This window comes from Syngnathus scovelli, chromosome 19 (genome assembly GCF_024217435.2).
Source record: "Syngnathus scovelli strain Florida chromosome 19, RoL_Ssco_1.2, whole genome shotgun sequence".
NCBI lineage: Eukaryota > Metazoa > Chordata > Actinopteri > Syngnathiformes > Syngnathidae > Syngnathus > Syngnathus scovelli.
The window spans coordinates 2,641,158-2,656,992 of NC_090865.1; the positions used below are offsets into that span (position 1 = coordinate 2,641,158).

At 42.0% G+C, this 15,835-nt stretch overlaps 3 protein-coding genes across 7 annotated transcripts in view; 1 reads left to right on the plus strand and 2 right to left on the minus strand.

The window, feature by feature from the left end:
* The window catches only part of LOC125986956 (cytoplasmic dynein 1 intermediate chain 1), a 21,094-nt gene extending 14,424 nt beyond the window's left edge, over positions 1–6,670 (minus strand). The window contains exons 1-8 of one of the 3 annotated variants that reach the window (XM_049750924.1): positions 6,513–6,670; positions 6,356–6,444; positions 5,925–6,059; positions 5,742–5,856; positions 5,334–5,421; positions 4,640–4,681; positions 3,900–3,959; positions 3,649–3,764 (exon numbers count right to left, since the gene is read on the minus strand). In XM_049750924.1, the coding sequence (XP_049606881.1) occupies positions 3,649–3,764; positions 3,900–3,959; positions 4,640–4,681; positions 5,334–5,421; positions 5,742–5,856; positions 5,925–6,044 (541 nt within the window). In that variant the 5' untranslated portion in view covers positions 6,045–6,059; positions 6,356–6,444; positions 6,513–6,670. The remainder of the gene's footprint in view (positions 1–3,648; positions 3,765–3,899; positions 3,960–4,639; positions 4,682–5,333; positions 5,422–5,741; positions 5,857–5,924; positions 6,060–6,355; positions 6,445–6,512) is intronic. The other 2 variants (XM_049750925.2, XM_049750926.1) reach the window with 2 other exon arrangements.
* pdk4 (pyruvate dehydrogenase kinase, isozyme 4) lies at positions 5,752–13,368 on the plus strand. 2 transcript variants are annotated; one of them, XM_049750935.1, is made up of 12 exons: positions 5,752–5,895; positions 7,419–7,615; positions 7,927–8,068; positions 9,436–9,507; positions 9,811–9,995; positions 10,140–10,229; positions 10,498–10,575; positions 10,686–10,762; positions 10,832–10,930; positions 10,993–11,106; positions 11,230–11,343; positions 11,635–13,368. In XM_049750935.1, exons 2-12 carry the CDS (start codon positions 7,498–7,500, stop codon positions 11,779–11,781), a joined length of 1,236 nt encoding a protein of 411 aa, XP_049606892.1. In that variant the 5' UTR covers positions 5,752–5,895; positions 7,419–7,497; the 3' UTR covers positions 11,782–13,368. The 2 variants fall into 2 exon arrangements, 1 of the variants encoding a protein (XP_049606892.1); XR_007487823.1 differs by lacking the exons at positions 10,832–10,930; positions 10,993–11,106; positions 11,230–11,343; positions 11,635–13,368 and having other exon boundaries at positions 9,811–10,014; positions 10,686–10,754.
* asb4 (ankyrin repeat and SOCS box containing 4) lies at positions 11,965–15,663 on the minus strand. 2 transcript variants are annotated; one of them, XM_049750932.2, is made up of 6 exons: positions 14,961–15,661; positions 14,469–14,768; positions 14,168–14,410; positions 13,868–14,115; positions 13,662–13,775; positions 11,965–13,591 (listed from the first exon to the last, which is right to left on the minus strand). In XM_049750932.2, the coding sequence occupies exons 1-6, from the start codon at positions 15,259–15,261 to the stop codon at positions 13,403–13,405; spliced, it is 1,395 nt and encodes a 464-aa protein (XP_049606889.1). In that variant the 5' UTR covers positions 15,262–15,661; the 3' UTR covers positions 11,965–13,402. The 2 variants fall into 2 exon arrangements, with proteins under 2 accessions (XP_049606889.1, XP_049606890.1); XM_049750933.2 differs by having other exon boundaries at positions 13,441–13,616; positions 14,961–15,663.
* Positions 15,664–15,835: the final 172 nt, after the last annotated feature.

Genomic DNA, 15,835 nt, shown 5'->3' on the forward strand with positions numbered 1-15,835 from the left:
GAGAACTACTTCCATATGTGGGCTGCATGCACCCAGATACTGAAACATATACAGTAACTACCTAAGCATAGAAAAGTCATGAAACCGCACTCCTCTTTGCAGAACCTTGAAAAGTGGCCACAAAGCCCACATGTCTGTTTTATATTGATGGGGCCGTTCACTTTGATTCCAAACGGAGCAACCTTGGGAGTCATTGGCACAAGTTAAACCCCTCCCTACTGATCATGTTTTGGACAAAAGCATCAAATGAAATAATTTTTTTTCATGGGAACGACGATAGTAATGGAATCTGTTTATTTGCAAGCCGGCGGCGCAAGTTTTGCGTTGAAAATCAAAACTAACTTTGGATTGGAAAAAAAGAATGAAGATGTAAATTGAGTCAAGCGGGGTGCTGATGACCGATGACCCCGGGTTCCTCCTGGCTTGTTTATATTGCTTTGACAAGAGTAATCCCTCAAAATCGCAACTTGTTAAAATGATTGTGATGGATAAGGAACGTCCACCAAAAAAAAAAAATCCAATCCTCAACTCCCTCGGTGATTTGCACATCATAACAGTATATATAGCGGATTGTAAACTTTTTACTCTGACGCCACCTAAAATAATAAATATCACAATTGTAGTGGGTTCACTGTAAAATACTTTGAACCATGTTTGACATATCGTAAAGTTTGCCAGGTAAAAACAAGAAAGGAAAACAGTGCTTAATGTTCTGCCAGTGTTTAGGATCACTTCATACGTTTAGATTGTTGGACTGATCCATTACAGTTTCGCTCGTGGGTGGCCGTTGCCGTGTTTACTCTTGACTTTTCATCGATGAAATTCAATTTCGTAATCATCGTTGTGTTCAATGTGACAGTGGCCTTCTTAAAAGGACTCCTTAAGGAGTGAATTACCGATACACCGCAGTTGTACAGACCGTGAAAAGTAATGGTCCAGAAAACACGATAAGAGGGACTCATACAGACAGATAAAAAAAAAAAAAAAAGTCTGCAGACCCTGTGAACTTTTAACCCAAAGAGGGTTTTTCCAAACGTACAATATCGCATTAGAACACACAGGGAGCTGTTTTGCTGATGGCCTGTATGCGGTTCACTGAAAATAATTACTGATGGAATCATAACTCGGGATTTCCGCCAGGGTTTTCAAAGTCCGGTGGTCCTCAGTGACTTCAAGTCAGCTTTTCAGAAAGTGCAACTCGCCGTTTTATTCTATATAGAAGCAAGACGATTGTCATTTTCAACGCTGGCCAATGTTGTTTTGTTTTTTCTCGCTCGCTCTCACTTTTCTTATTTTCAAGGCCACCATTGTGGCCCATTACAGGTCTTTTAAGGCACCACTGAGCAGAACCGATTTACCAGGGCCACGCTCAACACTGCACCCACGCACAACCGCATGCAGAAGGGCTTTCAATTTCCTTGACCTTTCCATCTACTGCCAACATCCAAAGTATAAGATAGCTATCTGCAGACTGGGATCGCTTGATTTGAAGTCGTGGCATTAACTCCCGTCACGGCCCAGTGGGGCCTGGCTGGAAGTTTTGAGAGGAGAAACAAAGTCTTTGTTATATTGAAAAAGTCGGCCGCGTTGTGATTTAATCAACTCTTGATTTTCACGCATGTGTCAAAAATGCATTCATCATTCCAGATGTTTGAATTACAGATATGCTACTGAAGTACAACAATGCTTCATAGTCATTTAATAGTATCCAGACTGGAAGCACTGCTTGAAATGTGGCAGGTGCACACAGGAATGACCTTGCACACCTTTTTAAGGAGGTGTTCTTTATTTTTTGCACTTGAGGCGGGAGATTGAGAACGTGCCAACTAACAATAGTGCCATTATATTCTGGGAATCTGTAAAGCACACAAGCGCTTATATAAAAAAAAAAAAATACTAGCACAAATATCTATAGTCTTTCTCACTTTCTATTCATGTAAGTAAAACGACTTCTGTTCTTTTTCCAGGAATCCAGATTCTGTTTATTGTCTGAACACAATGTGCCGTTCCAGTTCCTTATCCAGCTTCAGGATAAATCGAAAGGTATGACAAAAATCCCCAAATAGATGAATCACAACATTTGACAATTTGTGCTTAGGATGGAAAACAAAGCATTTCAAAAAAAATACTTCCGGTAGACGGACACACCGCCGTTCACTCACACTTTGTTTGACCTCGCTATATTAGGTTACTATCACACGCCGCTTCATTTTTCGGTTATGTCCCAAGGCGAGCAACCGTCCCATACGACAAGCGTGCCCATTCAAAAGCATTAAGAAAACAGTCAATAATTGCAACGAACCGTGACTGGGACTAATCCTATTGACCGACACAATGGACACTCAGGATGGCCCAAACACAAACTTGCGTCACGCAGACAAAAGGTCAAAAGTTCACGAGTAGACCAAACCATGAGAATCTCCATCACGCCCTAAAGTGATTAAAATACACAATGTCAATTTTGAAGTCTTCCTTTAATATCATTAAGATCTGGGGGGATTTTGACCCTAATAACATTTAATTGAGATCACACTCAGGCCTGTTTTACAGAGGTCAGAAGTTGACACCGCAATTGGGACACAATAGCAACATCTAGCTACACAAGTCAGCATCGCAATCAACAAAACCCCGAGTAAACAAACATAACCAGAAACACAGACAGGTGGCAACATCCGTTTTATTTTTTGCTCCCCCCCTCCCTTGCTTTGTAGTCCTCTGCAAAGAAAGGTCTCCTAAGGCCAGGGTCAGAACCTTGTGGACCTATATGGTCCAGTTCTGGTTCCCAGATGTTCTCTTCAATCCACACATGCACACACGCACTCCATATCATCTCTATCTTCCTCCCTGGAGTTGCTAAGACAGCTGGCAACCATGTGACTGCAGGGGTTGTACTTCCTGCTTCCTGTCATTATAATAGATGGTCTGGTGGTGCCCCCTTCTACCGAGCACACACACACACGCACACACAAACACATGCACACACACGTCCGTCCTCATCTGCCTTTGCCCCTCCTACTTCCTTGACAGATCTAGGAATAGATCACATGCAGCGGCGGCGACGGCGGCACTCAATAACGTGAACAATATATTGTGTAGATTTTCAGATTTTTGTGCGACATCAAACCTTGGTGTGTTGACCATATGGAGGTTGTTTAGACTCGCAAAACAGTGCGCACGTCTTGACATGCACGCACACACAAAGCTTCTCATGCCTCAATGGAAATGTAAACACACTGAGAGAAATGTAGCTAGCTCTTAGTTTGCCTGCAACACACACACACCCAAGAGCGGCAAAATCCACCCGGAATCATTTTTGGCTCCGTTTTCCATCCATCATTCTGGTTCTACTTATGACCAGGAGTCAGAAGTATTATGTGCTATGTTTGAAGACACAACAATTGACAGGCAGACATGGTCTTTCTGCCCTCCTTTCTGTTTTTGGGAGATCTTTAAGTCACTCCAGCTTTTGCAGGCTGTGAACTTGGCTAACCAAAGCAGGATCAAATTCAACCACCCTAAAGTTGACAGTTTAGCGCAACATGAAACTTTTGGTGCCCCTGCTAAACCCTGTCAAGATCTAAATTGCTTCTCCCCAAAAATGTGTGTGAACGTAAGACTTGTGGAAGTGTGTCAGGGAATTTTGTTCACCTTCAGATACATGGGCTGTGTGCGGCGTTTGCGTCTCCTTGCTGTACAAGACCAACTCTTTGGGCTGGAAATCAACTTGCGTGATCTTCGAGGCGCCCAGCTTCTGCATCCTCCGCCTAGTTCACAAAAATAGCCACTTGTTTTAAAATGAAGAAAAAAAACTCAAAACAACTTTGTTTTCTCTCCACAAAAAATGTAAATATGCTTTTATTTAGTGTCATATATTTTGTTGTTGTTTTCAGATGACATACCCGAGCTCAGAATCTGCTTGCAGCTGCAGCACAGAGGGGTCGGTGTCCCACTGCAGGGTCCTGACATCACCAATAGAGGGGGTAAAAGAGCATATATGTCATCATATACAAAAAAAGCCTACACCTCAGTGTCCAAATGTCAGGTTTTTGTGATATAGAAATAAATCCCCCAAAAAATAATCTGCGACTTCTTGCTGTCACAAAAACCTGGCGATTGAGCAGAAGTGTGAAGCCTTTTTTTTTTTTTTTTTTTATCCCCACATGTGTTAAAATGGACATTTCCGATGAGCATGTTTGACATACATGCTAATGCACCTGTATGTCGATCATGTGTAATAGCTGGAGATTATCTTTCATACAGAGGGCAAATAAAAAGTGTGCGGTGGCAAGCCGGCGCTGAAATCTACAATTTGAGAAAGGCAACACTTCCAATCAGACTTGCCGTTTTTTGATGATACCTTTCAGGGCCATCTGAGCGCACCCATCAGACCTCCAGCTGCTGCCGTTTCATTAACCTGCCACAATGACTGTTTTTTTACACGAACCCCAAAGACACCCATTGTGAATTCGGGATAAAGCTCAAGCCATGTTGATCTTTACAAATTGAGGAAGACAGCCAGCCTTGAGAAAAAAAAAAAAAAAAAAAAAGGCTAAAGGAATGAAAGGGGAACCGTCAGCGCTGGGTTTTGATCCGGTAGGTGCTTCTCGGGCTTCCTATCCTCGTCAGGAGATTTGCTTACCTTAAGCTTTGTACCTCCGACTTGCTTTTTGAGAAACCTGACCTATAAGGTGAAACGCACACACACACACACAGCCACAAATGGAAATGCTCAAAAATGACACACTTTTGTCCAGGGTGGGCTTGTGAGTCGTGTCTTTCATACGGGCCACTGAAGGTACAGTAGTCAGATTGACGTATGAAAAGCCGAACAATTTGTCAGTGCTGGAACCTTCGTGACATTTGACCCCAATTCCACCCCGGTGTGACACTTAATAGTTTTGACGACTCGAGGTGTCACTCACATATTGACCTCAACAGTTAGCTGCAACCAAAATGTCCTGCAGGACAATTGATTATGTTAATTGAATTAATTTGTTTATTTTGGCTGACACTGTGAGAATAAAACTGCAATGCTGCTGTTGAGGCGATCGTATGTGTTTAGTGGTCATCAATTTACGGACACAATGACGTATGTCACATGCAAAACGCCACAAGCTCACCACACGTACACTCATTCTTACCTAAATCTGTGTTGCAATTAACAAAAACAACACAGAGAGAATACATGTCAAAATAAAATAAAATGGGCAGAATGATTCTTGATTCCCCAAAAACCTAGCTCACTATTGATATGCATGATGCTTTTCAATGGAAATAATGAAATGAAGAAATGATATTGTGGCATCCTCTTTTATAAATTGTGCCAGTCATACCTGCCTGCCGCCCCGCTATCAGCTGAATCCTGGCTTTCGGTTTCACTGGGCGTGCCCATTGATTTGGATGGGGATAAAGTATTTGGCCCTAGAAAAAAAAAAAAAAAATACAAGTTTTGCATGACAGGAAAAAATATAATAACGCAAAACAATATCATTTTAAAATGGATGTCAAATTAGTGCAGCTCAGTTCCTAAAATGGCTTCCCAATAATGAGGAACTGTTACACAATTAAACCACAAGAGAAGAGCATTCCTGAAAGCTGGAAGTGAAAGACACCCTTGGGAGTCCAACTAATCAATTCGAAATGAGCACAGGAAGATGATACACTTCTAAGTATAGCCTTATGAGTCACACGGAATATAGTTCAAACGCACAAAATACTGTCTATCCAGGAGGTGTATTGACCTAAAGGAGGCTCGGGTGAAATGCCGATACTCTGCAGCAGGGCCTCGGTCTCCCGGCGTTTGCGGTCCAAGTCCGAGTCCTCTGAGGTCGCCTCCGTCTTCTGTTGGATCTCTGCCTGCACAGAAGAATCCCAAAAATAGATTCAAACATGCAGGTGTGTTGACTTCAATGCGGTCTACTTACTTTTTGGGTTGCCTCTTTCTTCTTCCTCTCCTCCTCTTTTCTCTTTTTCTCCTCCCTGATCTGGGCGAGGCGCTGCTTCTTGCGCTCCAGCTCCGCTTTTAGGTCACTTTTGTCCGACATGATCTTCTGCTTGGGCTTTTGGAGACATGACACTTTTTTGATTCATAATGTGGATAATCCAGATAAATATAATTAGCGTGTTGGATTGCATTTGCATAAATAACCTGCTTACAATTTCACTCCTGATCATGCATTGAAATGCTACCTAGAATAAAATAACTTCTATAGCAACGCCAGCAGAAGGCAGATGTTTATTTCTAAATCCACAGCTAGCAGCTCCGATGACAAGTCACTTAAATCTCTATTTAGAAATCGAATAGTCCATTCATATTATAATTGCAAACCCGTTAGTTAAAACACTCCCTTCATACCTTGTCAGCTCGTGTTGATAGTGATGTGTCACGGGAAAAGATGCTGTCTCACTGCAATGCCGGGAGGGTTCACCACATCCTTTATCTATCTAAATGACATTAAAAGGTGTTTCAAAAGCCACCAAGCAGGTCTTGCAAAACGTTTGGCGAGGCTTACAGATTGCAGCGGCTGACACAGGGAGATGACATGAGATGAGGCAGGTGCAGGTCCAGAAGCGGAGGAAAAGGATGATGCTGAGAAAGAGGATGAGGAAAGCCCACCTCCACAGAGAGGAACTGACATATTGTCTTAGCTTTTGCTACACTGCCATCTTCTGGATGTTTGGAGAACTAAGTGATTTAAAAAATAATAATAATAATGGTGTTTGCTACACCGCCATCTTCTGGACAGTTGAAGAATGCAAGGAGATCTTCCAAGTGCTACTTTTTTCCAAGACGTATTTTGTCTAGGGATTTTAAATATTTGCATTCTGACTTCGTATTTGACTGCGCCTTGGCTTCTACTGTTCGGCCGTGCCGGTATTGGTCATTTTACGAGTCAGTCGTTTAACAGAGCATCTGTTTATTTTTCAATATTCAGAGTACAACACGGGAATAATGTAGAGGCGCGCATTGATTTGTGGAACTGACTGCAAGTAATTCGGCCTCTGGGAAATGTACACTAACGCTAACTAGAATTCGGCCACAAGTAGGATATATTGCAGACTGGATTATAATCTAGTGGTTTATAGTTATAAAAAGATAACGAGTGTTTGTATGCAGTAGTTACAGTCTACCAGTGGGGGGAAGCTGTGGGATCTAATTTCTCTCTCAAGCACCCTCCGCCCCTCCCTGTGCCGGCTAACATGGCGGCCATTGGCGCGGTTTAATGTCAATCTCGTCGTCGTCTCCGCCCAAAAACAGTGGCAGGAGTCGATACACATCATTTAGGGAGGGTCAAAACATGCGAGGCGGACACCCCGCGGGAGAGAAACGGATAAAAAAAAACTCTAATAACGGTTATGACCTAACTACCTGATATGCAATGTTAATCAGGCGCCGGTTTGTACTGTGTTTTTGCTAGGGGGAAAAAAAGCGGCAAACTGGATTGTGTTGGAGGGAAGGAGAGTTCATGACAACTGGGCTCTTTAAGGACAGCGACAATGAAGTTGGCTCAGTTTTTGTTAAAAAACAGCTCAGCGGCTGGAATACCGAAGCAAGTGGAGAGGTTTTCCAAGTTCTCACCGTCGCCTTTGTCGATGAAACAATTCATTGACTTCGGTAAGTTGATGTTTCAGAGAGTCTTGCGACATCTCAAGGGCAGCTGTGCTAAAGTCAAAAATTACAAATGACAAAAAGAATATTATGTCATGATAATTCAGAATATTAAACATGAAAATTGGCACTACAATCTATGAAAGAAATAATTAGCTCTTGGACAAACTTAGCCCATCTTGTTGCATGATAAAAAATAGTAGTTGCAAAATTCTTCCATGTATTTTCCTTTGGAAAGGCAGCTTCATCATTATTTGACAGAATTGGGTTAAAGTTTGTTTGCTAAGTTGTGTTGTGCCACCCTTGTGACTTTGCAGGCTCTGCCGACGCGTGCGAGAAGACCTCCTTTGCATTTCTGAGGCAGGAGCTCCCTGTTCGACTGGCCAACATCATGAAAGAAATTGATTTCCTCCCGGACAAGCTCCTCGGAACTCCTTCCCTAAAGCTCCTCACCAGTTGGTAAGATACACCACATAATGTCTCTTTTTAATCCAACCAGACTCTCAGAAGTCCCAAAGGTCAAAAGGTCAAAAGCACGATTCAAAATGGTTGCGATACAGTATATGTTGCAAAGTAAACTGGAAGAAGTTCAAGCCAGTCAATATGCTTTCTTCCTACACTTTCATTTCAGTGCTCAAGATCGTAATATATTCATATGACCACTTAAAGCATTATAAAACAGCCCTGCTTAATCCAATTCCCATTACACGCCACTTGTGATGCAGGTCTCATGATGTGTGTCAAATTAGATCATATAGACGTTTCCCATATCCTTTCACCACTTCATGTGAAGAGACGGCATTGTCACCTCATATTTATTTCCATCTCAAACGTGTTTTGTTGACAATGGCCATAACCTTTGTACAAGTTTAATTAAATTACGCCTGTATCAAGGTGTATTGTTGCATTGAGAAGCACACAAAAATGATGTTCAGCCACTCGCATGATTCCATTTTCTTATTTTAGCATATGACTCAGAATCAATTTGTACATGGACTCCTCTCCAGTTTTCCTGAAAGCAACAGGTGATTGTTTACAGACACGAGGTATAAACAGCGTGACAAAACAAGCCTCCTTCTTTTACTGACATAGTCAGGCTTATGTGTCATTAAGAATGAATGTAGTGATAAAAGTGTGAAATGTATTAACAACATCATTTTTACATACATGCTATTATATAAGTGCCAACGTTCAGTCCGATCACGGGTGCCTTTAATTGCATTGTTGCATAACAACAACATAATAAAGTGTCTGGTATTCTAGGAAATAGCCCGGAGTAACAATAACACATTCGAGAGCAATCGTCAGACTTTGCTCTCGTCTGACAGTTATTTTGGCATGACTGTTATGTGTCACGTGAGGGAATTTCAACGTCAAAAGTTCAGTCAGTCCCCTTCCCCCTGTCGCTTCCTGGCATGGCTAGTATGGATGCCTGTGTATTCGGCCCACGTGCCTGCTTTCGCTTTGTGCAGCACACTTGCGCAATCACGTGTCGGTGTCGATGAGCCGCCCAACCCATTTTTGATTCATTGTATGAGACTGTCTTTTTTTTTAAGCCAGCAGATGTTTCCATGAGAGGAAATAAAGTGGGGTCATTTGATGCTCAGCCCGACAGAAACATTATTGCATTGTTCACCTTTCACCTACAGTGCTCGCTCGAGTGTGTGACTCTGCAAGCTGCGTTATATGCAGGCGTCTTCATTCACTGGCCTGCATGTACAACTTTATGGATCAAGTGCTTAGCCTTTAAAACTGTCTTTTCTTTATTTTGACATATAAAGAAATAGCAATCCATCTTAAGTGTTGTTTATTTTTGCTTCCCATAGGTATTCACAGAGTTTGTTGGAGCTCGTCGAGTTTTTAGAGAAAGATCCAGACGATAAGAACATCCTGACAGAGTAAGGGATTGATTTACTCGAAACAAAACATGCACATGCACGCACACAGTGTGTTTCTATTGCACTAATTTCACAAGTATAGTCATTATTTTGTTTTATTCGCTGTAAAATTGTGGCCGGAAATAAAATGTTGCATCTTCATTGACTTACAAATCACTATTGACTTACGACTCTTGACTTGAGTACTTTGATAAATACAATCTGCATAGATCTACAGTTCACCTGCAGTATTTACACTGAATATTTATTTAAGATGTCTTTTTTTCACATTGTAGTTCTCATACTTATTATTTCTTTCCTCAGCTTCACTCAAAACCTGATAAAAATCCGCAATCGGCACAACAACGTGGTACCCACAATGGCTCAGGGCGTGGTGGAGTTCAAGGAGGCCTTCGGCGTGGACCCCGTAACCCACCAGAACGTGCAGTACTTTCTGGACCGCTTCTACATGAGCCGCATCTCCACACGCATGCTCATGAACCAGCACAGTCAGTATAGCACTTATCAGTGAGTTCATCCTCACTCTTAATGTATGTTATATTCAGGTGCAATATTCAAATGTTTTTTGTTTCATAGCATTAAAGCTCTGCACTGAGGTGAAGAATTTCACGTTTCCGCGCTTTGTTTTGTAGCATTAATCTTCGACGGCAGCGTGAACCCGGCTCACCCCAAGCATATCGGCAGCATTGATCCCACCTGTGACGTGGTGGAGGTTGTAAAAGGTAATGAATGATGGTCCTCACTTGTGTTTAACAAACACATACACACACCGAATGTGCCATCTATTCACTGGACAGATTATTGACTGAATTTAATCTTTTTTTTTTTATAGTCGGTGTAAAGGGTGGAGTGTCAAAACATGCTATCGTTAAATTTATAGCTGGAATTTATTGGGCCTGTGTGTTGGGTTCACCGGTTCGCTAAGGACATAAAATACCGTAATTGCCTTTCTCCATACATTGCCCTGTTCTAATCTTTGTATCAATTAAGATGCCTATGAAACGTCAAAGATGCTGTGTGAGCAGTATTACCTGACCTCACCAGATATGGAAGTCACCCAAGTGAACTGTAAGTCTTAAAGAGCCATTTGTGCCGTACGTTATTGCACGTACACTCGTTTTGCTGCATTTGATGAATATTTGCAAACATTCCTTCTTTATTTTCTCAAATCTGTGCAGCCAAAAGCCCAGACCAGCCCCTCCACATTGTTTATGTGCCATCGCATCTTTACCATATGCTATTTGAGCTTTTCAAGGTATAGTAAGCAACATTTGCATGTTTTTCCCCGCCACATCTATTAAACTTTATTGTTCTCTCTTCTCAGAACGCAATGCGAGCAACAGTCGAAACCCACGAGACGAGCCCGTCGTTACCTGCCATCAAAGTGCGCGTCTCTCTGGGCAACGAAGACCTGACTATCAAGGTAAGTGAGCTCGTGCGGCAGTTAACTTTCTTTACAGACCGTCTTCATTCCTCTATTTTTAGATGTCCGACAGAGGAGGCGGAGTCCCACTGAGGAAGATCGAGCGACTCTTCAGCTATATGTACTCCACAGCTCCTAGCCCTGTACATGTAGACAATTCTCGTAACGCCCCCCTGGTGAGTGCACACCAGTGAATTAGCTTAACAAAGTGCACTTGGTGAGATATGACAACTTTAGTATTTAAAAGTTTGAATTAGTGAGCTACTCTAATGCCGACATTGCTCACCTTCAACCCAAAGGCAGGTTTTGGCTACGGCCTGCCCATCTCTCGTCTCTACGCCAAGTATTTCCAAGGAGACCTGCAGCTCTATTCCATGGAGGGCTACGGAACTGCAGCTGTCATCTACTTAAAGGTGACAAGAGCTCAAGCAATCATCTATCTAAAATAGCCATCGCTTGATCACGTACACAGCCTTGACCGATATCAAAATGATGTAACGCGAGACCCTTCACAGCTGATAACAGATGTGCCCTTTTGTAAGCGACACTAAGTAAGATGGCGGTAGGGAATTGTGTCAAAGGTGAGGCATTATATTACATTAATGACACAGCAGCATGAGTCACTGTCGTGTAAAACTCATTTTTATTAGTCTTCAAACATCTTCAGACAATAATACCCAACTTGTGTTGGCACCGTTTCACAGGCCCTGTCCTCAGAGTCGGTGGAGAGGCTCCCCGTGTTCAACAAGTCAGCCCTGCGCCACTACCAGACCAGCACGGAGGCCGACGACTGGTGCATGCCCAGCAAGGAGCCAAAGAAACTGGGCAGGACCGAGAGGACTCATTCATGACGGAAACAAGGAGGTAGTGGAGACAATAATAGACGAGCAGGAACAATTTGGCCAGTTCCGATCAGATTATGAATGAATTTTATTATTTATCATGAGACTATGACGTTGCAATCTCGTTTTAGGTCCAGCTTACATTTGCTGCTTTTAATTTTATTTAGAAATAACACAATTAGCCCATAAATATGCTGTGTTAGATTTTCAAATTTTATTTTTTATTGAAAAAAAAAAAAACATTTCCCACCAAAATCTACAATATTTGCGAACTTTGTATGGTCTTAGGTCTTAATTAGAAACGTTTTTAAATTTGAAACTTGCATCAGGTGACTTTGTTGCAATTTTGAGTCTGTGGAATTTTTACCAGCAATACTAATGTGTCAAAGGGGATATTTGTAAAAACCAGTCACTTTTCTCTACCTTAGTAACTATTTTAGTTGACCTCATCATAACTATTTACATGATATCGTACACGTTTTATAGTGACAGTATATATCGTGACAGTTTCACCGACACCAAAACCTGTGCTAATGCATACAGGGACCAACAACCTCGCTTTTTACATTTAGCATCTTCAATATACAGTATTGTACGTAAGCTGAAATTGTTGCTTTTATACAAAAGCAGAAAAGCAAACATTTTTTTAATTACAAAACATTTAACACTTTTAAACAAAAATACTAGCTCTCAATATAGCTTATGCTTCATGTCACCTGATCTTCCAACTGTTCTACAATGACCTCCTTTTGAAGAGGTCATTTGAATCTGAACAGCCAAAAAAAAAAAAAAAAAATCCTCTGAATCGACTCAACCCCCACACACAGTATTTTACATAATACTACTGAAATGACATTTCAAACATCTTTGAATGTAAACTTGTGCCATATTTGAGTAGTGTAATGTCATTTTAGGTAAAGCAATCCCAATGCGTAAAGATGTTTTTACCACTGAATACAAAAAGCATTAAGCTCAATACACTGTTATTAGTAATTTCCATACAGAAGACCGAGATGCGCTCTTTTGAAATTAATACTGTAATATATATGAAGTGATTTGTTAGAACAGTTGCAGCTAAAAGAGAAGGATTGTATTGTTTTTGCATGCGCACTTTCCCACTGTAGCAACACGTGCTTATCAACGACAAATGGCCGTTATATTAACTAATAGCAAACATGCTGATGAATGTATGTTGTTAAATGTAGTGATTTTAGATTTTGGTTTAATAACTCTAAAACATCCTATCAGGTGTACCAATGAGTCTTTTCACAAGGATTTCAAACAAAATGTGTCATTTGTAGGAAACTTGTTTTGTTCTCGCCGTGTGATGGTACTGTAGTTCATTTTTGTCGTCAATTTGCAATTTATCTTTATAACCAACCGGCCAGGATTTTGGCACAAGTCTGCCATGCAACAACACTTTATTCCAGAGTAACTTCATATATTTTTGAGCAAAACCAAGTGACTTTAAAGTGTGTGTGTACTGTAAAAATACAATTCGTATGTGTTTGCATTTCAAAAGTTGTAGTTCACCATTAACCACAAAAAAAATGAAGGGAAGAAAAGGATAATACAAAAATGTCATACTTGTTCAAAGCGTAATTCTTTGTCGTCTGTTTATGCGCGCAGATCAATATAGTATCCCTTGTGGTGCCAGCAGTAAATAGTTCTTAATGCTTGACGGTAAAGGGAGCTGGGTTACTCCTCTTTGGCAGGATTCTTCCATACTGCCTCTGATGGCACATCTGGTCAAGTGCAGCAAGCTGCGAGGGCTGTTAGCGCAAACCACGAACAAGGAGTCGTAGAACTCTTCATGTCGCTGTGATAGACGGGACAAATAGAAACTTAAAAGCCACGAGGGGTTAAAAACTTTCATTTGAGAGTTTTACCTTGTAGCAGTCATCTGGAATAGCACTTCTCCACTTTCTTGTAGGCTTTAAGTGTTCGTATGAGTTGACCATGATCTCGACAACTTTAGGGTAGTCATGGCAGGACTGCAACACCTGGACAGGGCAGCCAAAAATGTCTCTTCCAATTGGCAGCAGCTCACAGGATCCAACTGGATTTGTGCTCCACCTTCTCTGTGTCTCCATACCTTGTGAAACTGGGGTGGGTAGATCCTGGCCGCTTTGTGGTTCAGCAACAGCTGATAACAGTCTTCATGCAAGGCCGTGTGTCTTACATCAGTAACTTTCAGAAGATACTGAATGGGAGCACAGCCGTTGATGTCCATGGCTCGTGTATCCGCTCCGGCTTCCAGCAACATCTGCATCAGGATGTGATCGCAGTTCCAGGAAGCCTTGTGAAGAGCTGTTTTATTGTCCTCCTCTTGAAGATTGACATCTGCAAAAGTAGTCGTGAGACAAATCCCCATAGAAGGACACTCGAGCCTAACCTGCTTTGTGGTCCAACAGCATCCTACAGACGAGATGATGTTCTTGGCTGTAGGTTTGCTCTTTATTGTCAAAAGCCCAAAATGCGGCAGTCATCAGGGCGGTCTCTTGGAAAGAGTTGACTAAGTCCACAGGGGTTCCATGGGACAAATAGAGTGCAACCAGTTCTGGAACCCCAAATCTGGCTGCAGTGTGTAACGGTGTGTCCTCCTCATTGTTGTGACTGGCTAGGCTCACCTTCGCACCTCCGTGAGAAAAATATGTTTTTGCTCCTCCCGACAAGAGCTTGAAAATGTCGCTTACCTTTGAGGATGAGCAACTTGGCGCAGTCCACCGACTCTTTGGTGATACAGTAGTGCAGCGGCGCGTGTCCGCTGAGGGACACGCTGTTGACCTTTGCACCGTGGGCTAAAAGCAGACCCACGAGATCGGCATTGGACAACTCGCAGGCCACGTGCAACGGCGTCTTCCCGTTGGGCATGTGGTTGACGGCCGCACCTTCCTGAAGGAGCACCAGTGCGGTTTCTACAGCGTTGTACATCACGCACACATGAAGACCCATCGCCCAGGACTTCTCCAGTTTGTAGCCTGGCAGCCAATACCCTGTCACAAATCAGATATAAAAAAAAAAAAGCTACCAATGTGAGAAAAGCAGGTGCTGTTATCTAATGTTTCTGGTAGTCTTGATTCTTGGAGCCTTATCACCATCTCGTAAATAAGCTACAAAGCTTTTTTGTGTTAAACTTTAATTCCACACTATTCATATTCTTTGCCTAGCTTGCATCTTTCTCTTACCTTGTTTGTATGAGGCCAGGATCATGCTGGGGTCGTCCACCTCCAAAACAGTGTCAATGTCGAGTTTGTTAACGCGCAGGATCGAGAGGACCTCCTCGGCATTGTTAGTCTGCAAGGCCTCCAGGTACCGTTGCTTCAGCTGCTTGACAGCTCGTTGTGTCGGGCTTAAGTTTTCCATAAGGACCTCTTGACAAGAGGGCCCTTGCCCTACATTAGCAACACCAGCTGGCAGAAATGCTCTCCACACAGCGTAGAGGAGATTGTAAAAGAAAGCGTAAATGATAATAAAAGATTCATGCATACCCACATTGAAAAAGCCTTCAAAGTCTCGATTCGGGGCTGCATGACTAAATAACAAAAAAGATCGAGAGCAACTAGTGACGGGAGGAAAATGTCAGTAGAGGGAATTATAAATAGACCAGTTTGACATTGTGCTGCACTTTCTTGGGGGGAGGGGAAGGCAGTGGGTGGTACTGCAAAACCGAATTGAGGCGAGTGAGTGTGCTGTCAAATATTTTTTTTTCCAAAACAAGATCCAATAACTCCTATTTTGACTAACGTAGGAAACAAATAGCATTGGTTATGTAGTTGTACTTCTTAAGCAATGGAGATTTCATTGAAAATGGCACAGCGGCACATTTATACAGATAACAATACTCATAAGCGTATATTCTTTATCCTCTTTGAAGAACGACTAAAATGAAGGCAGCTTCCTAAGACCTGTATGTCTGTCTTATACTGCCCCCTTGTGGCCATGACACCTAGAGGGCAGCAGAATGTCAATTAAATTGAAGCCAAAATGTGGTATGAACTACTTTCATAATTGATTTCATAATACTGTCATAATTATATATTTTTTTATGTAGCACATTATT